The sequence below is a fragment of the Chanos chanos genome, chromosome 4, assembly GCF_902362185.1.
Source record: "Chanos chanos chromosome 4, fChaCha1.1, whole genome shotgun sequence".
Taxonomy (NCBI): Eukaryota; Metazoa; Chordata; class Actinopteri; order Gonorynchiformes; family Chanidae; genus Chanos; species Chanos chanos.
In genome coordinates this window covers 41,728,244-41,751,832 of record NC_044498.1, presented here as the reverse complement: position 1 = coordinate 41,751,832, position 23,589 = coordinate 41,728,244, and the positions used below count along the sequence as shown (strand labels likewise).

At 39.4% G+C, this 23,589-nt stretch overlaps 4 protein-coding genes across 4 annotated transcripts; 1 reads left to right on the top strand and 3 right to left on the bottom strand.

Moving 5' to 3' along the window:
• Window positions 1-596: 596 nt before the first annotated feature.
• Window positions 597-6,736, bottom strand: rhoua (ras homolog family member Ua). The gene is made up of 3 exons (XM_030773040.1): window positions 6,175-6,736; window positions 5,795-5,853; window positions 597-3,455 (listed from the first exon to the last, which is right to left on the bottom strand). Exons 1-3 carry the CDS (start codon window positions 6,422-6,424, stop codon window positions 3,003-3,005), a joined length of 762 nt encoding a protein of 253 aa, XP_030628900.1. The 5' UTR covers window positions 6,425-6,736; the 3' UTR covers window positions 597-3,002.
• Window positions 6,737-8,783: 2,047 nt separating this feature from the next.
• On the top strand, window positions 8,784-10,890 carry pdcd2 (programmed cell death 2). Its single transcript, XM_030772507.1, has 6 exons — window positions 8,784-9,107; window positions 9,291-9,527; window positions 9,695-9,838; window positions 10,219-10,319; window positions 10,464-10,577; window positions 10,662-10,890. The coding sequence occupies exons 1-6, from the start codon at window positions 8,789-8,791 to the stop codon at window positions 10,824-10,826; spliced, it is 1,080 nt and encodes a 359-aa protein (XP_030628367.1). The 5' UTR covers window positions 8,784-8,788; the 3' UTR covers window positions 10,827-10,890.
• A 1,932-nt stretch (window positions 10,891-12,822) lies between these two features.
• Window positions 12,823-18,617, bottom strand: tbp (TATA box binding protein). The gene is made up of 8 exons (XM_030771315.1): window positions 18,544-18,617; window positions 17,553-17,704; window positions 16,579-16,919; window positions 15,972-16,059; window positions 15,527-15,618; window positions 15,225-15,392; window positions 13,653-13,747; window positions 12,823-13,538 (listed from the first exon to the last, which is right to left on the bottom strand). Exons 2-8 carry the CDS (start codon window positions 17,601-17,603, stop codon window positions 13,459-13,461), a joined length of 915 nt encoding a protein of 304 aa, XP_030627175.1. The 5' UTR covers window positions 17,604-17,704; window positions 18,544-18,617; the 3' UTR covers window positions 12,823-13,458.
• A 968-nt stretch (window positions 18,618-19,585) lies between these two features.
• Window positions 19,586-23,288, bottom strand: psmb1 (proteasome 20S subunit beta 1). The gene is made up of 6 exons (XM_030771004.1): window positions 23,132-23,288; window positions 22,375-22,482; window positions 22,141-22,222; window positions 21,717-21,846; window positions 20,036-20,142; window positions 19,586-19,886 (listed from the first exon to the last, which is right to left on the bottom strand). The coding sequence occupies exons 1-6, from the start codon at window positions 23,230-23,232 to the stop codon at window positions 19,701-19,703; spliced, it is 714 nt and encodes a 237-aa protein (XP_030626864.1). The 5' UTR covers window positions 23,233-23,288; the 3' UTR covers window positions 19,586-19,700.
• Between the last annotated feature and the right edge of the window lie 301 nt (window positions 23,289-23,589).

The following is a 23,589-nucleotide window of genomic DNA, read 5'->3' as shown; positions in this document are numbered from 1 at the left end:
TACTTCTTGATATTTTGCAGTGGGGCCACAATATCTTCCTTGGATTGAATCTGAAGAATAATGTGGGTAGGGAAGTCCAAGTTCAGCAACAGTTAAGCTCATTGAGGAATGGTTTAGTCCTTAATTATTGACTAAAGAGGGAACTTGTCAACAGAGGGATACATTATAAAGCAAGCTTAACATGACATTCTATAAATTATTTGTTGTAACTTAATCCAACATTCCTATTCTGGCTTAAGGTTAACAAGATAGATCAGTTCAGTCTCTCTCTCTGTCTCTCTAGCAAAGTATGAGTCCATAAGGAGAAAAGTAGAATGAGCACTTAATGAATTATTTTACTGATCACCAGAAACTTTACTCAACTTAACCTGTTCCAAAGACTTCATCAAGGATCCCAGAGATCACCGATCTAGAACATTCCATTTTCGTTTATTTCTCCTTCTTGTCCTTCTTGTCCTCCTTGTCTTGCCGCTAAGCATAAAGTGAAACTGTAACTGACAATACAATGAGAGTTTGGGATAACTATAGACTTGGGGAAATTCCACTTTAAGAAAGAAAAAAATCCAAACAAAAACAAGCACGCAGATGGAAACTGTGCATCAAAATTTCTTTATTTTCAAATAGGTACAAATTCTACAGGCAGTTTTGTTCTGATAAGTGCAAGCTGTTGTTTCCCATCTGTCAATGCCTTTCAGCTGGAACTCTGCTTGAACTCTGTTTGACTGGATGACGTGTGATGTTGCAATGAGCTCAACCACACATAAAACAGACAGTACAGTCAGTGTTTACATTTTCTGTTCAGTGTTGTGATGACACGCTCTAGGTAGCTGGTCGATGCTTGTACTAAAACACTTGACACTTAAAAAAAAACTTTTGAAATATTTCACTCTCAAGAACCTTTCCTTTAACATGACCCTGACAGACAATAGTTCTAAGGTGCTTAACCCCTCTGCAATGAAACATTCCAGTGTAACATCCTCACATGAGAGTGATTTTGACACCATAACAGGAAAAACATGTTCATATGCACTTAATTCTACTGCCAAGATAATGTGTATACCATACATTTGATTATAATACAGTTACCATCTATAAAATATACACCTTTTGTCCATCTACATTGTTGGCATAATCATACAGATCTTCTGACGGTGTCTTACAGTAACTGTGTGAGACGGGCTTCCAGTCAAATTCTCTTATCCTTCACACTTACAGTATACAGATTTCATATCACTTGCAAAGAGCCACTGACTTCCTTTCTATTGTCCTCCCTTGTTTACACCTTACCACACCATAGCCTGAACTTAACTTGACATCAGCAGCGGTTGACAAAAAGACAAAAGTCAACAGAGAAAAACTAGCTTCAGTTCAAGTCTCATTCTATGGTCAAGGCCTTATTTGACATTGTTAAGATCACCACAGCTTGTCCACTGAAACATAACCCCTTTCTTTGTCTGAAATTCACCATTCTTCTGCCACAATATCACATATCAACAGGTAATTGTTCTATTAGTTCTGAGGAGGGCAGCAACAGAAAATGCCCAAGGACATTGTTCTGTGACACTGTATGGTCTATTGTTACAAAGCTTGTCTGGTCAGAAAAGCAAACTGACTGCTGATTAACATTTCTAGAATATTCTTTTCGGTTGTGTCATCATTACTTTATATTCAGTGGTGATTGATTATGCATAAATCAATTGTTCAGATTCACAGAATGTGTTTTTCTGTTGTTTTCACTAAAGGTTGCTGTATATTTATATAGCAACCATGCTATAATATAAATAATAACACAGAGGAGCTAATCTTAGAGAAATTACTCATCTGGCATAAATGGTTATCAGCATAAACACTGTTTAGAGACTATACAATTCAACATGAGAAAGAAGCCAATATCTCTAACAGTTGCCATGTATTCCAGCACTTCAAACTTAAAGACCGTAAAATTATCATCTCTGTTCTTGACCTATCAGTCAAGGGAGATGATGTAGCTGTTTTTAAATATAAGAATGAGGTACCTTGCATAAAAGCCCTATGATAAAACCCATGTAAACATGTCATGAGTTTGACTTAGTTGTGTTTTCAAAGTGTTAAGTCACAGACAATTTATGTCTCCATAACAAGAGATTTGCTGTTAATTAATCAGGCTGTACAAGGTCAATTAAAAGGTACCTTTCATCCATCATCATTAACTTTAGAATGACTGAAAATAAGCTAGATCAGACTGTGCAGCGCAAGACATGTCGATGATGTCAATCTGGTCTTCACTTCTTAAAGTAGGCCTACAAATATGCTGACATTCTCAACATCACATCAATCAGATTACTTTCCACTAAAGCACTGTAACAGCCAATCTTATCCATAACAACTGGCAGGGTGGCGTTTGTTTATGACCTATAAGCTGGTTAATGGCCTGACTGAAAGTTCATATGGTCTGCTGGTCTGGTGAGAGCAAGATCAGTCTGAGTGGCCCTGACCTCACGGTTTGTTTTGAATGAAACCTCTGGCATGCGTCCTAATGTAAACAAGAGTGAACCAAAAATTGAGTTGTAGCTACTCTCACATTTGGTGTTCTTGATGTGGGTCACATCAGGAAAGACTGCAAAGTGAAATATCTAAAATCAGTAAATGTCCTCCTTGAGTTATCTTGCAATGGAAAAGAGCATTTTAATAGATATAGAATACAAGGCAACACTGAATCTCTGAACCAGTTCCTGGGGCTGACTTCTGACTTGACTGATCAATAGCCTTTTATGTTCCATTGTAAAGGATCACTTTATGATCACTAGCTATTGATCGACTGTGACATCTAGGGATGACATCCACTCTTCCAGTTACCGTTCATCACCATGTTCTGGCCAAGTTTTATTCCTCCTCTTGATTCCCAGATTCAACAAATCCAGCTCCATAAAAATCTTATCCCACAAGAAGAGAGATCCAGTCCAACTGTAGAACTTTCAGGGGTAATTTCCACAACAACGGTCCTCACTAATGTGCGCCGACTACTATGCCAGACAGCAGTACTTTTTCCACCAGGACTTGGAGAGCTTCTTCATCTTGTCGGGTGTGCGTTTCTTATGCCTCTGCTGCTTCTGGCTGTCCGCTTGCTGGATGCCAGCTACGATAGCAGCATCAAACACTTCCTTAAGGTTCTTCTGGGTGAGAGCTGAGCACTCCATATAGGAGACAGCCTGTACATCCTCGGCACACAGACGAGCCTCCTGTGGATCCACAGGCCGCTCTTTGTACTTGGCAAGCTCGATAAGGACCTTAACGTCCTCTCGGAGGTCTGACTGCGTGCCCACCAGCAATATTGGCGTGCCTGGACAGTGCCTGCGAATCTCAGGTACCCACTTCTCCTGCACGTTCTGGAAAGATGAGGGGCTGACCACGCTGAAGCAAAGCAGAAAGATGTCGGCATTAGTGTAGCACAGTGGACGCAGTTTGTCAAACTCATCCTGTAGGGAAAAACAGAGAGAGAGAGAGGGAGAGGGAGAGAGAGAGAGAGAGAGAGAGGGAGAGAGAGGGAGAGAGACATGTTGAATGGATGGATAACCGTTTAGTTTATTCAGTCCCCACCTTCCCAGCAGACAGATGATACATGCTGGCACATACTGACACGTTTTTCAAAAGGTGTGGTTCACATTTGAGAATTTTTAGGCAGTGAGGTAATTTAACATTACATGGGCTTTTGGTCATAGGAATATTAATGCTTCTGTGTAAAACGGATGACCGCCTCATCTGCTCCAACACAAAGGTCTTTCGGTAGGCTCTTGCCTCAACACGATATGACCAAAAGTAGAGACACCAACAAACATTGAGAACTAAAGTAGACCCAAAGAGGGGCAGTTCACAAAACGTCCTCAAAGATTTTTTAAATGCAGAGATAAAACCATTTGATAAAGCCACCGACTGCATACAAGTGCTAGAGCCTATATTGTGGTGGAAAAATGAATGTCCATAGTGATATTAGTTGATAGTCACTTTTAAATGTGAAATCATGAAACAGAGCAAAGAAATTGAAAACACACAAATACAGGCTTATCTACAGGCCTGACCCAGCCGGTGATAACACTGAGATCTGAACTCATGACCTCAGCAATGGGGCAAACTGTTATCACCACACATACAGTATACGATTCTTCATTAGAAGAAAACCCACACAACTGGAAAGGCATGGAAATTCCAGTATGCTGTAGCTGATACTGTTTCTGCTTTATTACAAAAGCATGAGCAACACAAGTTTTCACAATTCACAATTTTAACATTTTCTCAAGATTTGGATAATATGGATTTTCTTACACAGACATTTGTTTTGCTTTAGATTTAGATGCTACGTATAGACCATATGAGATGCCATTGCTGGAATAGTACACATTTTCACAGTGGTGAGCAACAAGCTCACTGGACCGCAAAGTAAGGGAACAGGCTTATCTACAGTAACAGCCCTTTAATCCTTGTACATGCAAATCCTCATGATTAGATATCTCAACTCAGTCATATCCCATCAACATAAAAGGTTGGCATGCCTGGGCAAAACAACCTTATCTCTTAACTTCAGTATTCTGTCACTTTTACTCTCTTTCATCTTTCATGGTATCTTCCGGTTGGTCCAAGTGATTCTCTGAGAGACCTGAGTATCCTCATAAAAAACTTCAAAGTCTGTCACAATAAGGGTTTACATGTACAACTACCATACAAGACCAGTCTCAAATGTTCTGTTGTGTGTTACAGAACTTTCAAATGCCTTTGTGGGTGTTAGCTACTTAAAATGAAAACATTTAAGATTGGTCCACAGTCAGATCAATATGTTATTTAACAATTAGCTCTCTGTTGGAGTTCTCAAAAAGGCTTTTTTTCTGCATCAAGGCTAGATATTTGAGGTCCACCAGGCTTATGATCTGAACATTACACCAACTGCATTCTACATAACTGCATAGTCTACGGTTATGTGCTTCGATGAGATTTTCTCTTCCTAGCATTTCCAAACGTTTTCTATACTGTTTGTTTGCTAAACAAATCTAGAACCTTGTGAACTCAGTCTCTGAGCAGAATCTTTCTCCCTGTCTAGACAGCAGCGCTCCAGATCTCTCTTGGCTTGATTTCCTGCTGACTCTCCCCCAGGCTTTCTAATCGCCTCAAAAAACACAGTGGTCTCACGTTTCCTCTGACCAGCTCCAGCTGTGCCTCTGCTGAAACTAGGTCTCCTTTCCCTGAGTTCAGGAGAAATTTATCATAATTAAGAATGTTTCCCATTTGTAATCATCCCCTGCTGGTTCTGCTGTCCCAAACAGGGAGATACTTGTTTGACTGGGTAACCTCATTTCTGTCGTCTGTTCACACCAAGTGAGGCTCCCTAATCCACAGCCCCCATAAAGATCCTCAGCTAAACCAAGTTTTGTCAAACACCCTTAAAGAATCAGCAAATCATTGTTGGATCAGAATGTTAAGTACATTACATTCGTAAATGCTACATACATCACATTGATCACTGACAATTTATTACAGCCTTTTGATTCCGTCAGGAATAAGATCAAAATCACGGTAAAACTTATGGCTATAGAGACCCAATTAGTCCGGCTGAACTTTACACGACATTCTCTGCGTGTACACAATTGTGTCTGAAGTTTACGTAAATGGTTAACAGAACTGATGTCAGTATGTTTACAGAATGCAATGTAAACACTCGGCCATATCTTTACATCATGTTCAAAGTGAGGAGCTCGGAGATAAACGGACATTGTCCTCAAAGAATTACAGAATTTCACAAGGATAAAGATGACATAGAAAAACAAACCTGCCCAGCAGTGTCACACAGCTGAAGTTTCACAGGCTTCCCGTCAACGGCCACCATTGCTGTAGGACGAAAACCTGAGACTTAATGGTCGTTCAGCCTCCATGCAAAAGACCACAGTCTATAAGTTAACTGGGCCTCATTTATTCTCGTCTTATTTATTCTCTTGTTTATAAAACAAAAAATGAAAGGCAGAAGGTAAGTGCACCCGCTCATTTTAAGTATAGCGTGGATGTACACAGCCGATACAAAAAAATATTTACAGTAAATGCACATACTTCAAACAATCTAACAAAATATACTGGGAAAATAAAGAAATCAGGGGTAGGCTAAATGTAGTTGACAGACCTGACATACTGTGCTGTGGGTTCTATTCAGTTTACCTGAAAAATTATCAAAAGCTGTGGGGACGTATTCCGTTGGATATCCATTGGTGGTGTAGCTTACTATAAGACTCGTCTTCCCAACTGCACCGTCACCGACAAGCACGCACTTAACCTTGCGCTCTGCCGCGGAGCCGAATCGACACTTCACCGCAGTTGACAATTCCCTGTTCCGAAACCGTCTCGGGGGGACCGGAGGAACAGTGGTGGATGGAACAGGTTTGTATTCTCCAACCCCCTGAGGAGGCATCGCTGTAATAACTGAGAGTTAATCCCAGCTTCTCCAATCCATCTATCCACAGCGGTGATGGTCTGAATGGAAGAGTTGGATAGCAGGCTTCGCTTTCTCTAAAGTTTCCATAGCAAAGATAGTCATGGGCTGGACATCATCTGGGGGCACCCAATTCCAAAATAAAAAGTGAAAAAACTTCAACTACACTAGATCAGTAATAATATTTATAATAATAATAATAATAGATTTGATCACTAAAATCAGGGACTTTACGTAGGTTTAGCAAGTTTGCCTGATATTCGCGGAGGTGCCGTTGTACAACTCTACCCATCTACTCCAGTCTCAGTGCTTTACCCGAGAATAGCATGACATCATTGAGCAAGTGAAGAAATACTGGTTACGACCTCAGTGACCAATAGAGAGGCAGTATAGTCTGCTGAAATGAAACGAGCCTGTGAAATCCATACATTCGCGCGCATGCACGCACCGTTGAGTACAGTAATGCGAACTCCCGTCGGATTAAACGAAACTCTGAGTGAAAACCATTCTTGTTTTGAAAGACTTGAACAGGCAGCGGATGAACTCCAGTGAACTCATCTGCAGTTTGTTTCACTTGAGTTCATGTTGTAAAAATAGGTGACGGCTTTGCAGTTTTGATCAGTAAAACACGTTTTTGCCAGTTGACTACACTTATAGAGAGGATAGCAACAGATTGTGATTTCAGTTTGTTAGTGTTATTAGTCTATCAAAGCTTTTATCTGCATAGACAATAAAACTATGAAATACACAATCCACTTTATTGGAGTTTGGTGGAAATCATCTTTTTGTCACTTTTGTCTATTTTATTTTCAATAATAATTTCAATCATTTGTTTAAGTATCATTAAATTCTTTCAGGACATGCACTGAGAAAGTTTCAGTGACAATTCCTAAGTATTTAAAGCGATTTCTGCCCTCTACTGGCCAAATGCCTCAGTGGGGCAGAATTACAGTGAGTGTGTCATGAATGCCGTAAGTCTGTTCTCGGGGGTTCAATATTATTCACTCTTTATTCCAAGAAAAATACGCAAAATTTGAATTTGATTATTAGATTATTAAATTTGATTATTACAATGGATGTTGCAGGGCTGAAACCATATTCATAGTACACTGATGTAATTGTATTCCTTTTTCCAATGTCTGCAGGAATCTAAACATGATATGGAAGGATACATTCTAAGTGAGGAGTGTTGTACATCTGTGCCCTTCCTGGCATATGAGTTTAACCTCAGCTTCCCAGGTTTTCATGAGAAACTGAATGGCTAACTGGATACCAGTGTGAATGGCCAAATTTGAACATCTATGCACTTAGGTTGGGATTATTTTAGAGTCTAGACTAGAAACAGAGTTACTCAGAGGCCCTCATCAAAACAAAGTCATTGACCATGAGCCCAAATAAGTTTGAGAATGAAGTACTCATCCCTAGTGGAATATCAGGGAAATTTCTTATCTCTCACACATAGGCCCACCAGTTAGATATGAAAGAACAGCATCAACAGCACTGAACTCACCTGAAGCTCAAGGCAGGCTCAATGCCTGTCATTATGCTTCCAGCCATACTTACCTTGTACAACTGGTCCCCTCAGGAATATTCCCCACACTGTGTAGGGAGAGCAGGGTTATTTGAGTAATTAGGTAAAATCAGCAAGTAAACAAAAGTTGGCCATGCAACCAGGGGGCCCTTCGTATAAAGAGACTCATTCACAAGGAGCTGAAGAGGCATATGCTTGAGCAAAAAATTAAACCACTTTTCAAATTATGTGTTGCATTGTGTGAAGTGAATTTTTAATGTCCATAAAGCAAAGTTTAGAATATGTTAGGGATGTACTGATACATTGTAAAGCTTCTGTATGAACTCAGACATATGTACTCCAATTTGCTGTCTGTATATATATATACATATATACACACACACACCCAGACACACACACACACATACATACATATATATATAGCTGTGTGGTGAATTGAGCCACAGGACAGGTGCATGTTGAATCATTTGACTAGCGTACCTGCATAGTAATTTAATGTAAATTATTCTTAATTGTCATGATTTGTATTTTTATGATAAGCACAAATCAGCTAAGGCATGATCCTTTTTGCATTACACAGCAAAAATCCACAAGCACACAAGCACAACTTTTCCACTTGAAAAATTAATAATAATAATTAAAAAAAGCAGCAAAAGAGATACTATTCTAATCGTTACATTAGAATACGGAGAACAACAGTTTTTTTACCCCACAGTTGTAGGTAGGAAGCGGAACGATTAACTTTAGAGTATGTTTCCCGCCGGTAAATTCAACCAATGTAATCTGGAACGCACGCTGACTACTGAAGAGACATGATGGCAGAGAGTACGGAGAGTACCTCTGACAGGGAAACCGGTGTTGTTTTAGGATTTTTAGAGGAAGCTGAGCCATGGCAACTTTTGGCTTCCCAGTTTCCAAGCAAAGTAGGGGGTAAACCAGCGTGGCTGAGTCAAGTGGATCTGCCCGCTCTCCCGGAATTAACTTGCGAGAAATGCAACCTTCCACAAGTTTTTCTTTTGCAGGTTTATGCTCCGATTGCTGGATACGAACGAGGTTTTCACAGGACGCTATTTGTGTTCTGCTGCAGGACACCATCCTGTTACACACGAAACGACAATCTCTGTTTTAAAGGTAACGTGTTGATTTTGTTCGTAACAGTGTTAACTGATGCTCTGTTCTCAGTTACTCATCGCAACATTCGAACCTCTTACCAACTTTAGGTGCATCGTATGTTCTTACTTATAATCACACGTTCTGAAGATATTGAGACTAGTGTGCGGTATCAGTTATTGTACGGTTTCCCCTCACTTCCAGTGTACAGAAGTCAGCTACCAAGAAGAAATGACTTTTATCCATATGACCCTCCACCTGACGAGAAGCCCGTTGAGATTGAGGGTGAGCAGCACACACTCAGTTCTGGAGTAAAACTGTGCCGGTTATGCGGCTGCCCAGGGCAAAAAGCATGCTCTCGGTGTCACACCGTTACCTACTGCAGTAAAGAACACCAGACCATAGACTGGAAGCAGAGACACAAGGCTGAATGTTGTAAAGGTAAGTTCAGTTTGTATGAAGGTGTTCTAAAAGGATGATGATATTAGTCCATGTACTTTAGGAGTACACATGATACATGCACAATCATTTATTTGACAAGTACAAACAAAAACAGAATGATTAACTCAATAACTAATTTAAAAAGTGATCCTTAATTTAACTGACAGTTCCTCCAGGCGCGGATATATCAAATACTTTTCTGTTTCCTGAGTTGGAACTGGTCACAGAACCCGAGGAACTTCCAACAAAGGACAAAGACTCACCTGAAGCTGTCAAACTGGAGCAAGAGAGTATTCAGTGCTCAAATGACGGTAGGGATCTAATTGAACTTTTTCACAAACAGTGAGTTGCAAGCAAAGTGAGGGCTGCAGCTCCATTTGTATTTGGGCGGGGGCTCTTAAGGGGACACATTAGGGTTTATACCGATGCTTGCATGCCCTGATTTTTTTTTTTTCGCTCGGAGATGTGGGGTGGGTGGGGAGAAAAACTATTGGAAAACTCTACAGGTGCCAGTGAATGATTAAGTCAGACATACATGCATGAATTTTGCATTTTGGTTTTGTCAAGAAGACCTGCTAGTAGCCTAGTAACACCAAATCTCTATCTTGACTCGAACTGTTGAATTCAGAGTGTCAAGGAAAATAGGAAAATAATTAGAAATAGAGATCAAAGTGCCCGTCGTTTTCCACAGGTTTGGAGGAAAGTGAACTTGAAGGTATGGCTCTGCATGAATCTAAGGACAGTAAAATGTTTCAGAAGTTTAAGGAACGGATTGCTGCAGACCCTCATCAGGTCAGTACATGAAAGAGAGTAAAATTACCTCTGTCAAATCGCTCCCAAAAACCGTAGTGTTTTACGAATGCACTTCATACAAATTCAAGTGTGAATTAGATACATTTCTGTTGGAATTTTAACGGATTTTCCCACATTTTTCAGGTGTTGCGGTATTGCAGAGGTAGCTCTCCACTTTGGGTGTCATCTGAACATATGGCCAGTGAAGAGGAAATTCCCAAATGCTCATGTGGTGCCAAACGGATCTTTGAATGTCAGGCAAGTAAAAATCTGACCAAAAAAAGTCCAGCTAAGAGTTTTGTTATATCTTCATGTCTCAACCTGGCAATAACTGCTTTTCAGATCATGCCCCAGTTACTGAATCACCTCAAGGTAGACACCCTGGACGCCAGCATTGACTGGGGAACACTGGCCATCTACACATGTGCTGACAGCTGTGACCAAGGCAACAGATACTCCCCAGAATTCATTTGGAAACAAGACTTTGCAGTGGAGCAGTCTGTTTAAAATTGAATACTTAAAAAAGGACAACATAGTTAGCATTTGTAAAGAAAACAATTAGTGACTGACAAATCTGGCAGGTACTCAAGGCTCCATTTGCACTTGACTTTAAAGCTGAAGTCCAGATCCTACGGATATGATTGGGCTGTCATGGAGTGAGCACCTTTCCTTAACACATGGTATTAGTTTATGTTTCAGTACTCATTCAAATTGTCAAAAATATATGTATATTTCTTTTCACATGCTTGAAGTAGTGGGCATAATTGCAGGCAGGGTGACTTGACGGAGTCATTCCGATGATCTATTTTAATAAATGAATGCTTTGTCTCTCTCAAATGTCATACTTTTTGTGGGACTAAGTAGAATGTATTCTGTGTTATTAGGGTCAGAAGACCCACACACATAACTCACACATATCTTCATACATAACTGTTTGTCTTTGTACTTTCACATCACCTACACACTTACAAAATTTTGACCTTCACGCGTATATAGATGGTCATTTATATGTGTGATAAACCAGAGGGTCCACCAAAAAACACTCATTTTGCTCTCGGATATGGGTTAAAGGTGCTTGTTATCTAAGACATATAAGGTTAAAGGCCTTGTGGTGCCTGTGTATATCGTAGCTTTAGTCACAATAACACGTTGGACTCAGTAACCTTGTGTGGAAAAGCGTCTCCTCTCCCCTTCTCTCCTTCTTCGGCTGTACCATCAGTAAAAGAAGACTACAACCAAAATCCATCTCTGCGCCTTTTTTATTATTTTACCAACAAACGCAAATGCCATTTTCATAAAGCAGAACTCAATGCATTTTTTTCAATATAGAAAACATCTAGCTGAATACAGCTGTTGCAAGTGTATCCAGCTTTACAAACAAATACAGCATGGTTTACTTATCCTAAACACAATCTGCAAACATGCAATGTGTTGCAAAAACACTCGCTCCATTTGTGAATAATGTGACTTTTAGCCATTTCTTTTTTTTCACAGAATTGTTTTTGGAAATGACAGTCCCGAACATGAGGTGGTGCTATTTAAGGGATTACATGCCTCCCTTGTGGGGAAAGTTTAAGCCACTGTTGTGGCCATCCTTCCAGCCCTTCACTAATGTCCAGCATTTGGCTTGTTCCTAGCAGTGCAGGACTTTGGACAATAGAGGGCAATAAAGGACGCAAGGAGCATGTGGTCAAGTGTATAAAACTTGTTACTGAAGCTTTTTGCAATACATAATGCATTGAACATTTGTAATACTGAATATTTGTAAAAGACGCTACATTTGCTAGGTTTGGGCATGATTTTGGCTTTTTATAGCTTTGCTGGAGAAAGGCAGTGCTGAAAATGGCTTTAGCCAGTTCAGTGTGTCTGTATCGTGATCACAGTGCACGACCATCCAGATGTTACTAAGCGTCATAAGTGTCAACCACGATCAGATTAAAATGTCACGTGTGCTAACGCAAAACCAGAAATTCCCCGTTATCAAATCAGAGACAAATTTTGTTTTTAAGCATAGATGTTTTTTGGTAACATTTATGACTTTTCCAAAATTCTGTTGTTGTTGATCACTTCGAGGGGATTAAGCACATTTTTGGTTGATGAACGTGGGATCTTTAAGATGTCTCCTTAGAAACATACAAACTGTGTTGTTCCCCACTTGTCAGATCAGTCTCTTCATTATGCTGTTTTTCTTTTTCATTACAACGGTTACATTTACAGTCGTGTGAAGATAATTATGGCTGACAAAAAGAAGCTATGTTAAGTCCACAGTTGTTCAGACCTATGCCTGACAAAAGGTTCTGAGAGACCAGAGCAGTTTCTTCACAAGTTTAAAGTCACGTTCATATTTTGCACTAAAAGGCAGTCAGAACGATCGCTTAAATAACCGAAAACAAATAAAACCGGTAAAGAAATATTTATTTGTTTCCAATATGGCAAAAAAAAAAAGAAAAAAATTGAAAACACTGTGGGAGGGATTAAGATCAATAAAGAGTGCTTTTAAAAAGGTGCTGAGCATCAGACCTAGGACAGTATTTCTTCAAAAATCAGAAAAGTAAAGGAACAGAACACTGACTGGATGACTGGAATAAACTTCTGATTCGTCCCAGCCTTGTCTTAGTTCAAAAGCAACTAAAACATTTACAAACTGCACCAAAGTCTTTACACACAGACATGAAAGGCCTGCCCCAAAGGTACCATCTTAGGTTCTCATTAGAGTTACTATGCATTTGTTATTCAGTTTGTCCACGACATGAAAAGACTGGCAATTGAAAGAACTCAGACATCAGTCAAATCTGCTCAGAACAGGAATGTCTCATACAGGTGTCCCTGGTAGGGATGATATTTCGGGATTTTAATAATCGTTTAAGAACCCTTACGTAAAAATGTACAATAAACAACACGTAAAACTAATGTGTGAGGCAAGCAAGATGGAAAACAATAATCCATGTAAAAAGGAAATAAAACATACTAAAATAATGTGGATGTCTTCTGGACTTGATTCACAAATGGGTCCTGCATCAGTTCAGTTCTACCCAGAGGTTCCAATGCGCAAATGAACGACAAAACCTAAGCCACAATACGGAGAGATCTCCAGCATGACTCAGGAAATAGCAACAAGAAAATATGGCCTGCGAAGGAATTATGTCGTCTTCCTGAATCCTTTTAAAATTGGGTAAATGTTTTCAAATGCTTCATAGATTTCTCCTCGAACCTTTGCACCTGAAGGAAAACCAAAAGAGAACAGAAACCCATTGAAAAATATGAGCTTTTAACCTTTTTGAAATAACAGGTCACTAAGTGTAAAAGGTAAAACATGGTACAATAGGTTCTTACCTGTGAGTACAACTTTTCCAGACACAAATATTAAGAGCACAATTCTGGGCTTGATCATTCTGTAGATTAATCCAGGGAACAGCTCAGGTTCATAACTGTTGGATAAGCAGATTACAGAAAGCCTTTAGTCCTGATACATCATAGATCATATACATGTCCACACCTACAACCTCGCTCAGTTGCGGAAGAAACACATACTGCAAAAAAAAAAGCCAAGTCATTTACAAAGGGCCAAAGCAATATGACCTCATGATTTGCATTTTTTCTGAGATGACAGTCATTTGAAGTCAAGTTTGATAACTGGCTGCATCAGCTATTTCAAAGCGAATCCCTGCAAAGTATTAAATATATACAAGCAGCTGACTGCGGAAATGCAGCTATGTTTATGCCACTCCGTGTTGTGTTAGGTCTCCAAAAACATATGGTAATGAAGCTGTCCACTGACTTTGAAAGCTAACCCCAACTTACTTCACAAGAACTTCACTAATTTTAACTAGACATACATAAACATCTACAAATTTACAGCACACTCTCAGGCAGATTTCCAACATTTTATATTTCAAAAATTCTAGACGGTTCCATTTGTGATTTATATGTTTTGGCACCATGACACTTTAATCCTAACAAACACAAAGTTTCACAGTTTGTATAGTAACAGGACGTATCATCAAAGGTCTTTTAAACTAGCGGTATCTGAAAATGTTAACTGTCTCTTATGTCCTTGATCTTTTATCAAATTATTCAATAAACATTATGTAGCGTATTTTAACTTAAAAAACAAAAACAAAACAAAACATACAACACTGCGCCAGTAAGGCCTTCACTGGGCTTGCAGACATGTTTGGCCCTAACCTTGCTGGTTAGTGCCAAAATTCCTTAAGTTTCACTCCAGTTGGTAAAATTTCTCAGTAAGGTAGAAGCTCTCACTTGCTTGTCCACTACAACAAATGGGATGTGTGTACTTTCAATGGACCTTCAACGTCACCACCAAAACTGACTTATTCTGGCTAATTAGCAATAATGCTGTAAAGTAATGAGGCAATCCGGCAATCAAAGACAGCCTACTGTTTAGTTCTCATACCAACCTTTTGTACACTGAATTTTTTTGCTATCTGTATGGCAGAAAAAATAAACATGCAAAGTGTTTTGATTATTACTCTGCTGAACCCATTATATCTAATACACTTAAACTCAGAGTTTTAACTAAAAAAAAGTTGATTTTCAACTGTAAAGAAGGGTGAACCATTTGATTTTTCAACCTAAAAGTGTCTAAGAAAGTGTCAACTCAGATTTAAAGCTAAATTCTACACGACTATGGTACATTCTTATATGAACCAATACTGACCAAACTAAATTCATACCAGACATACTGAAATGTTTGGTACAAATACACCTGAACACCTCTGATATACTATGACACTCTAACATAAAAGAACCTACCGCACACACTTAAAAACACTATGATGAATCATACAGCCGTCAGTCATGTAACAAAAGCAACAGATTCTCAAAAAATAGGAAATGAAAACAAACAAACAAAAAACGGTTTTCTGAAAATGAGACGAGACACACCTGCTGAACTGTTGGTGTGTAAGAACAAGGCCCTCCAACCGAATTGGGAACTTCACATCACAGCTCCCCACCATGTTCTGAATTTTGAAATCCAGGAATTTGGCAGGGAATCCCAACTTCTGCACCACTCTGGCATATTTTCTGGCAGCCAAGCGCGACTGTTCCTCACTGTTGGGAGAGAAAGGACGGCAAAACAACGGTTCAACTTGTCTTGCTTTTTCCTTTCTAACATGGGGAGAGGGATGTCTTGGTAAATGTTCAGATAATAAAGTTATAGAGTTTTTTCGTTTTTTTTTTTTTACCTTTTGGCCCCTGTGCACACCATTTTGCCTGAACTGAAGATCAGGGCAGTTGTTCTCGGCTCTCGTATTCTCATGATGACAGCAGCAAAACGCTGAAAGGAAAAGAAAAAGAGGCTCTCATGACCATCAGGGCTACCACAAATTTAACAGGCTGACCATGAGTGGAGAGGAGGACAAAAATTAATAAATAAAAACGAACAATCAAAAAAAAAAGACAGACAACAGCTTCTCATTCCCTATAGTCAGTCTCCCTCTCAGTGGGTCTTGGCATGTTCACCATGAAAATGGACATTGAAAGAATGCCCTATGGTTCCCGTATTTATGGCCATACTTTAACGAGAACTTCTACCCACTGATAGAGACACATCTACTAAAACATCAAAAACCACATTTGCACTCAGCTACACAGTTAATTCATTAAAGAAGCAAAAGGTTAAAGTGTTACCTTTGGATTGTATTCAGCATTTCTAGCACGCAGAGCTATTGTCTTCAAGTCAAGTTTGCAGCCCAGATTCACTGTTGATACAATATTCCTTCACGGGAAGCAAGATAAGAGATCAGACATGTTGATATGAATTTCCAAAAAATTAATCCTCAGAGAGCAATTCCAGTGTTTAAACATACATTTAAAGTTTGCATCAGTAAATGTAACAGTTTCACTGGGTGAGCCATGGATGGTCCATCATACATCAAAAAGCAATATCTTCAAAGCATCTGACATGCATTCCTGTGTTGGTTATTTAATTGCTTACATTATAAGACAGACCACACCTGACCTTACATCATTTCTCATGACCTTTGAAGATAAAATAAAAACTTGTGGTCAAAAAGTAACCTCATTACATGACCAGATGTAAAAATACAGCCATAACTGTTCCACAGCTAACTCCCAAATAATTGCATCGCTTCTCAGAAATTAAAAATAGGATTATACATTGCTACATCTTTTGGATCGAGACCGTTAGATTTACTTCATCACTAAATTGGACTACTCCATATGATGGCTGTACTGTGCTATGTGTGCAGTAAGTGTTAGAGGTAACGCCACTCACTGGAGCTGGGGCACAATGCCAGAGCTTTCGGAGGCAGGCGTAGCGGGAGTGATGGGGGTCATGGGGGTAAGGGGTGTGGTAGTGTAAAGGGGTGTGTTGCCCGGCAATGCTGTGGTGGTGCTGACAACTTGTGAGTGGTAGAGCTGAGGTGTTTGGCCTGAACTGCCCGCTAGACCAGCCTGCTGCTGGGAAGCCTGCTGCTGCTGTTGCTGTTGTTGTTGCTGTCTCTGGTGCTCTTCCAGTGGAGACAGGCTGTGAGTATTCTGTACAGGCTGGGGTGTCAGCCCTGTGCCATATGGCATCATAGGGCTGAACATGGGGAGGCTTGGTGTCATTGCCCCCTATGGAGAGAGAGAGAGAGAGAGAGAGAGAGAGAGAGAGAGAGAGAGAGAGAGAGAAATTGATGCTCTTCCAAAGCATCAGTTTTTCCTAGGCCAACTTTTAGGACAATGGTTCACAGCCCAGTATTATCAGCTATTTATGTACTGAACTCAGTACAACTCACAGAGTCTAGTAATGGCCCTAAGTGGCTACTTCAGCATGAAAAACCACTAGACCTCTGCCTGTTTGTATTGAGTGATCCATATTAGAAGAACTATAAAACATAATGACTCTGTCATGTAATATTTTGAATCTCTACTGATCTAACATGTGTAATAGATAATTTTGTAACAAATAATAGAGAACAACATTTATTTCAGTTGTTAAAAAGCTAGAATCCATGTGCTGCCCGACTCTCTCTAAGGCAGCAGCTTGCCAATATCTAAGTGCCACTTAAATACAATATATTATTTACCAATAGGAGAAGATCCCCATGGACAAATCTGAGAACCATGATGTACAACGCATGGACTGACCAGCACTTGAGGCCACCAGACACGTCAACATATGTGAACAGACTGACAAATTCCTATACGACATGTTTTATGCTCTTTCTGGTAAAAACTCAATGCATGGTTGAGTCTGATACTCACCTGTGGAGATGCTAAGCCTTGAAAAGGAGGCAAACTGTTATTCTGCTCCATGCCTACGCGTTATGAAGCTAAAAGCAGTTGAATAAGCTCAACGGCTATGTCTGCAACGAGCAGCTTTCCAGGTTTGGATGACAGTTCTCAGTTACGATGACCTGCATAAAGAAACCATTTCATTTGACATACGTATAACACTGTGTATACACTGCTGGTGAACAATAACAAGTTGACTAGAGCACTGCTAAAATGACATTTAATCTATTTATCCAAACATGATGGGATGGTGGTGGCATAACGCAAACCCAGGTAATCTTAGGAAAAAAAGTATCAGATATTGTGGCATCGCAGCATGAATAACAAAAAACAATCTATAACATTGTACAAGTTACTGATGCTGATTTACACCGTGTTAACTCCGAGTGGCTTCTTGTTTGTACACAGTTAAAACCACTGCTGACACAGGCGCGAAAAACGTGATATCAGGAGACTATCTGGACAAATGGCCAATTAACTAACTTTATCAATTCACCTGAAATAAAGGTTGCATATACAGGATCAGATTAATTAGCACACATGCTATATCAGCTAGCGATGTAACGTAACCTAGGTTAGATGAACAAGCTACTCTAATTTCTGCGACAAAATGCGTGACGTTTCCTAATTTTCCCAATTCTCATGAACACAATTTCGGCGTCATACAAGTTCTGCGGCTGCTATGTAGAAAATGCTAGCAACAAAGTTACAATTTAACGAGCTAATTTATGATTTAGTGCTAGCTAAATTGGCTAACGTCACTCGGGTTTGCTAACGTTAGCTAAGCTAACCTGCCACACAACTGTGCTAGCAGTTTGGTTTACTGACAGAGCTAAAGTACGTTCTACATGCATTAGCAAACCGAATGCAAAGAACTCGAGTGTATGTTGTCCGGAAACGCGTTTCAAGTGTAAGCCAAGATTTTCAGAAATGAGAATAACCCAAAGTGTGCAAAACTTACAGTCTGTCAGCCCCAATCTAATATCCCTAGCTGAAATTTTCTCACTCCAACAAACTCATTGAGGTGCGCGGAAACATGAGAATACAAGCATTTCCGCCAAAGCAGATGAGAATTTCCGGTGTTGCTGCATCTTCACCGGCGGCGTCTATACAGAGTCACGTGCAAATAATTGGTTTTCAGAACAGCCTTACAACGAATACACTGTTTAATTAACCTGAATTACCTGAAATATTCTTCGTTCAAAATTGTGCCTATGCGTCTTTCATTTCACCGTAATACATTGTTACAAAAGGCTCCTGAATTTGAGTTTCGGTTATTTGAAAACAGACTGCTGTTACTCAAGAATGGTTTCATTCTTGATCCCTTTTTGTTCTGTATCAGAGGAATCTACTGATTTAATCCCTGGGTTTCATACCTTCTCCCAGACCGATTCTTAAATCGCCATAATTAAGGGGTCATTTGTGAGTGGACCATGTCTGCATTTTAACAACAGTCTAGAATTATGAGGACAATAAGCATAGTTTCTTTACAGATAATAGATTATAAATAACAATTATTATAAATAATGATTATGAATTAAAAATAACAAATGCCTCTGTGTTAAATAAGTCATTGTCAGATAAAACACATCTGAAACGTCCCTGTTTAACTGAACCAGTTTTCCCATGTAAATCAGACCAAACCACAGCGTCACAGAACAGTAGGTATCAGGCATAAATCACTCCTCACTAAAACTAGGCCTGTACAAAGTACCAACTGCAATTCAGTCAAACATCTTGCACAAATATTTCAGACTCTTCAGTTAATTGCCTTGTGACACAGCACTCCAATGATCATCTGTTCTACCAATATCCCTACACTTTAGCCATTACTTCCTCCTTTTGAAAGCCAACACCTTCATTTACTTTTGTTTCTATGTATTTAAACATGTGACAAATACCATAAATACAAGTTACTTTCTCACTGTGGAAATATGTCTGTCATCAATTCCAAAATTCAAAACATCATATTTCTTGAGGAAAGAGCAAAAAAAGACAACTGATACATTGAACAGATTTTTATTTTTAGTGAGAATACAAAAAGAACAGTAAGTGAAGGATCCATTACATGTAAAATCCCGGAAAGCAAAATGATTTTGGCGCGGCCAAATGCATGGCTTAGTCCTTCCTGAGTGGTACCATCTCCTCTTTGACGCCCTCCTTGGTAACGATGCAGATCATCAGGGCATCCCCAGTGTACACATCTCTCTCAGCTGCTGAGATGAAAACGTCTTTGACTAGCTGCACGGCCTTCTCCTTGGTCAAAGGCACATGCTGCACATTCTCCATGTTCTTGAATCCAATCTGAATACAAATAAATAGCTTTAATGTCACCAAAAGGGTATGAAAAGCAACAATTATCAGAATTTATTGTACAAAAGGTAAACTATGATGAGCTTGCGTTGTCACGTGTTCAGAAACGGTCAGTTTATACAAGACTTTTATGTGCCTACCTGGTTGTCAAGCAGTGGCTGCAGCATTGCGCTAGCTGAGCCTCCAGCTTTGTAAGTGTCTCTCTGATAGGATCCAACTGGGTCAAAACTATAAACTGCACCCCGCCCTGTGGAAAGAAACGTTCAAAATTGAGTGACTCTATATGTCTTTCATTTTACCATAACACATTGTTTTAAAAAGGCTCCTGAATTTGAGTGTCAGTACACTGAGAACAGACTATAGCCATTGAAAAGTAATCTCACTTTTCTCAATCCAGTTTTTCCAGTATTAGAGAAATCTGTAAATCCCATCCCTGTGTTCTGTATTTTCTCCCAGACGGATTCTTAAATTGCCATAGTCACGAGCTGTCATTTAATAGTAGATTATCTCTGTATTTTAATATGTCTTGAACTTAGCAGGCAAAAAGCACAGTTTCTTGACAGTTTGTTATAACTAAAGGGATGTCCCATGTGAAAAATGTCACTTTCAGATAGATTTGTAATGTCCCTATTTCACTGAAGCAATTTTCCCATGTAAATCAAACCATACTGCAGCATCACAGGACAACAGACATCAGGCACAAGTCACAAGCTTCAAAATATCAACTGCTACACAGCGAACTTGCTTGCACTATTAGTCCAGAGACCCTTCAGTTAATTGCTAAGACAAAAAGCTGTCCCATAATCATCAGCAGAAAGCATTTCACTGCCACCTTTTTACGCATTCTTCTGGTTGCAAAACCTGTAAGTCTCCACTGTGAACTTATATGCTGTGGCCAGCTGATTAAATACACTCATGTAGTACCAGACTAGTCTCACATGGTTCACAAACACCCTGAATTTGTTAGTGGCAAGTCTTCTACAAGCTACAAAAAAAAAAAAAAAAAAAAAAAACACTTCTCGGGGATGTTGGTCCATACTTGAACTATGGCTTGGTGTGACTTTTTTATTGATTCAACTAATGATGTTAACAACCTGCTCCATCTCAACCCAAAAACAATTAGATCAAGGCAGGTCTAAGGAGTGCACAGGTAACTTAAGCACAGTGAACTCGCTGTCATATTCCTGGAATCATCTGGAGGGAATGTGCCCTTTGTGACACCAATTATTGTAAGTACACTAGCTCCGGGCAGGATGGGTCCATGGACTCATGATGTTTATGCCAGTTCCTGACTCTTGATGTAATCAACATTTGTCAGATCAGGATATGATCATGTGCCCATGGTTGTCATCTGCTGCTTGAACAAATCCAGTCGTTGAGATGTATGTTCCAAGATGCCATTCTGTATGCCACTGATACGCTGCACTACTACTCCACTGTTTGTGGCATGCCTGTTTAGCTTGCACAATTCTTGCCATTCTCCATTGATGTTACCCATCAACAAGATGTTTTTCCTCATAGGACTGCTACTGACCAGACCTTATTGTCACACTCATTCTAACATTCAGTTAAACATGAACTGGATGCTTCAATGCCTATCTGCATGCTTTCTACAAACACAACATTCACATGAGTTTGTCTGCATGAGCAATGCATGAATTGGGTGCTGTATGTAATACGATGACCATTGAAAACAAATCTGTGCTATCAAAACTATCAATAATAATAATCAGTAACATTACATATTTGAGGATAACAATCCATAAATTACAATGACAGTCAGTACAGGAGGCTTTAACTCAATCACCAAAGGAAACCTACCCTCCTCATCAAGGCCACCGATGATGTTGTAGACATAGTAGGGGAAAAACCGCCTGCCGTACAGAATTGTAGACAACATAGCAGCGATGGCTCCACTGGTCATGGTCTTGTTATTTGCATGCTTGTACATCTGAAATAACACAGATGTTACTCTTTTAAAGGTTTTTTTTAAAATATCAGTATTTTTTAAAATACTCTGGGTATTTTGAAAAAAATGTAATTTGGACCTGTAAACTTAATTAATAACCCTTACAATGGTTTCAGTACAGATTCTGTGATTTGATTTATAGTCAAGAGTCATTAAAACAGCAAGCAGTTTCAATTCAACTGATGTTGGCTATCTGTATCATTTACTGTCGAGACGACTCTGGACAACAGCATCTAGAGAACAGTTCAAATTTCACTGGCATATAAGTAAACTCACCTTCAGCCTTGCATCAATGATTTTAGTCAGAGTGAGGCAGTCGCCATGGAATCCACTGCAGCCAATCACTGTTGTGTCTGTCCTGAAATTTTACGGACCAGAAATCTCAAATGTACACATCGCGACTATAACGTGCTTAAATTTAGGATGTGTAAATATCATCCCAATAATATTGTACTAAACAGGTAACTTATGATTTCAAACAAAGACTGAGCAAAAGAAGGATTCACTTACAGTTTGTAACATTTTGGAGAATCACGACTGTGGATCGAGTAGCCTTCACTTAAGCGTGTGTCTGAGGCAACGATAGCAAAGTCCTCGCCAGCAACAGCCAACACAGTCCTATGGGATGACAAATTGAACATATAAACATTAATAGATCACTCAGTGCTGGCTGTCAGGTATGAGATGGAAACAGCTGTCGACTTCAGAGCACGAACATAAGTAATATCATAAGTAAAAATAACACATAGTAAAATCCTAACTTTGGTCGGTAATATTTAGGTATGACTGGCAGATTATGACTATTGCACAGTTAGCATATAGTTACTACAACAAAGATAATAAAATGAAACTAAAATAGAACCTCCCTGGTAAACACTGAACCAAGGCTAAATCGCTTAAAAAGCTTAACTCAAACTTGTTCTGCATTACAACTTCAAGTCAAAGTAATAAATAGAATGTACCAAGCCAAATTAATTTTTCGTTTCGGTTCACTCTCCCTAAGTTAGCTAGCACAGAGCCTGACAGATACCCGAATATTCCCTTACTTGCACTTAAGGTTTATAAATGATTTTTAAAGCCTGAAAATCGCCACAAGACAAAAACTTTCGCTTAACTGCCAAGAGTGACGCTTTGTTATTACGGCCAACATTACTTAAATGGACTTGTTTAGCACAACCATTGTATGGCATACGCAACCAGCTTAGCAAGATAGTCAGAGTTTAGAAGTAAACCGGTTAATTTTGCTTGAAGTCTGGTGAGATCTTACCCTCCATTGAATGCATATGGGGAGAACTTGTGTTCTACTGGTCCAGTGTAATGATACTCTTTCATCCCCCCATTATTTCCAGAAAACTGTGTTGAAAGCATTGTGGCTAGATACAAAATGTTAGCTCCTCCAGAGAAATCTCGCTGTCTCACTGCAATATGGCGGTCGTTTCCGTACGTCTCTTCTTCTACGTTTGAACCTTGACATCCACATGAGTCGTATCGCGCCACCTATCGCCATGTAATGTGTTGACAAAGGATCAGAAATCCACTACTTGGGACTGGCACCTCCCTTACACATGTTTTGCCGCACATTCCAAATATAATCCTGTATTCATATTCTGAAAACTAAAGCGATTTCAATGAGCAAGAATTAAGGTATTACATGCAAAGCATAAACTTAAAATGTATGCGACGTGCTTTACAAATATTCTACACTATCCAAGAACTTCATGCGTT

Excerpts from the sequence above, each read along its gene's own strand:
- rhoua (XM_030773040.1), bottom strand. The coding sequence starts at position 6,424 with ATGCCTCCTCAGGGGGTTGGAGAATACAAACCTGTTCCATCCACCACT. Across the intron at positions 5,854-6,174 it reads AGCTTTTGATAATTTTTCAG|CAATGGTGGCCGTTGACGGG; the intron begins GTAAACTGAATA and ends TTCGTCCTACAG. Across the intron at positions 3,456-5,794 it reads TGTGTGACACTGCTGGGCAG|GATGAGTTTGACAAACTGCG; the intron begins GTTTGTTTTTCT and ends TTTTCCCTACAG.
- pdcd2 (XM_030772507.1), top strand. The coding sequence starts at position 8,789 with ATGATGGCAGAGAGTACGGAGAGTACCTCTGACAGGGAAACCGGTGTT. Across the intron at positions 9,839-10,218 it reads TATTCAGTGCTCAAATGACG|GTTTGGAGGAAAGTGAACTT; the intron begins GTAGGGATCTAA and ends CGTTTTCCACAG. Across the intron at positions 10,320-10,463 it reads TTGCTGCAGACCCTCATCAG|GTGTTGCGGTATTGCAGAGG; the intron begins GTCAGTACATGA and ends CACATTTTTCAG.
- tbp (XM_030771315.1), bottom strand. The coding sequence starts at position 17,603 with ATGGAGCAGAATAACAGTTTGCCTCCTTTTCAAGGCTTAGCATCTCCA. Across the intron at positions 15,619-15,971 it reads ATGCTGAATACAATCCAAAG|CGTTTTGCTGCTGTCATCAT; the intron begins GTAACACTTTAA and ends TTTTCCTTTCAG. Across the intron at positions 13,748-15,224 it reads ACACACCAACAGTTCAGCAG|TTATGAACCTGAGCTGTTCC; the intron begins GTGTGTCTCGTC and ends CTTATCCAACAG.
- psmb1 (XM_030771004.1), bottom strand. The coding sequence starts at position 23,232 with ATGCTTTCAACACAGTTTTCTGGAAATAATGGGGGGATGAAAGAGTAT. Across the intron at positions 22,223-22,374 it reads TCTCCAAAATGTTACAAACT|GACAGACACAACAGTGATTG; the intron begins GTAAGTGAATCC and ends GTAAAATTTCAG. Across the intron at positions 19,887-20,035 it reads AGCCACTGCTTGACAACCAG|ATTGGATTCAAGAACATGGA; the intron begins GTAGGCACATAA and ends ATTTGTATTCAG.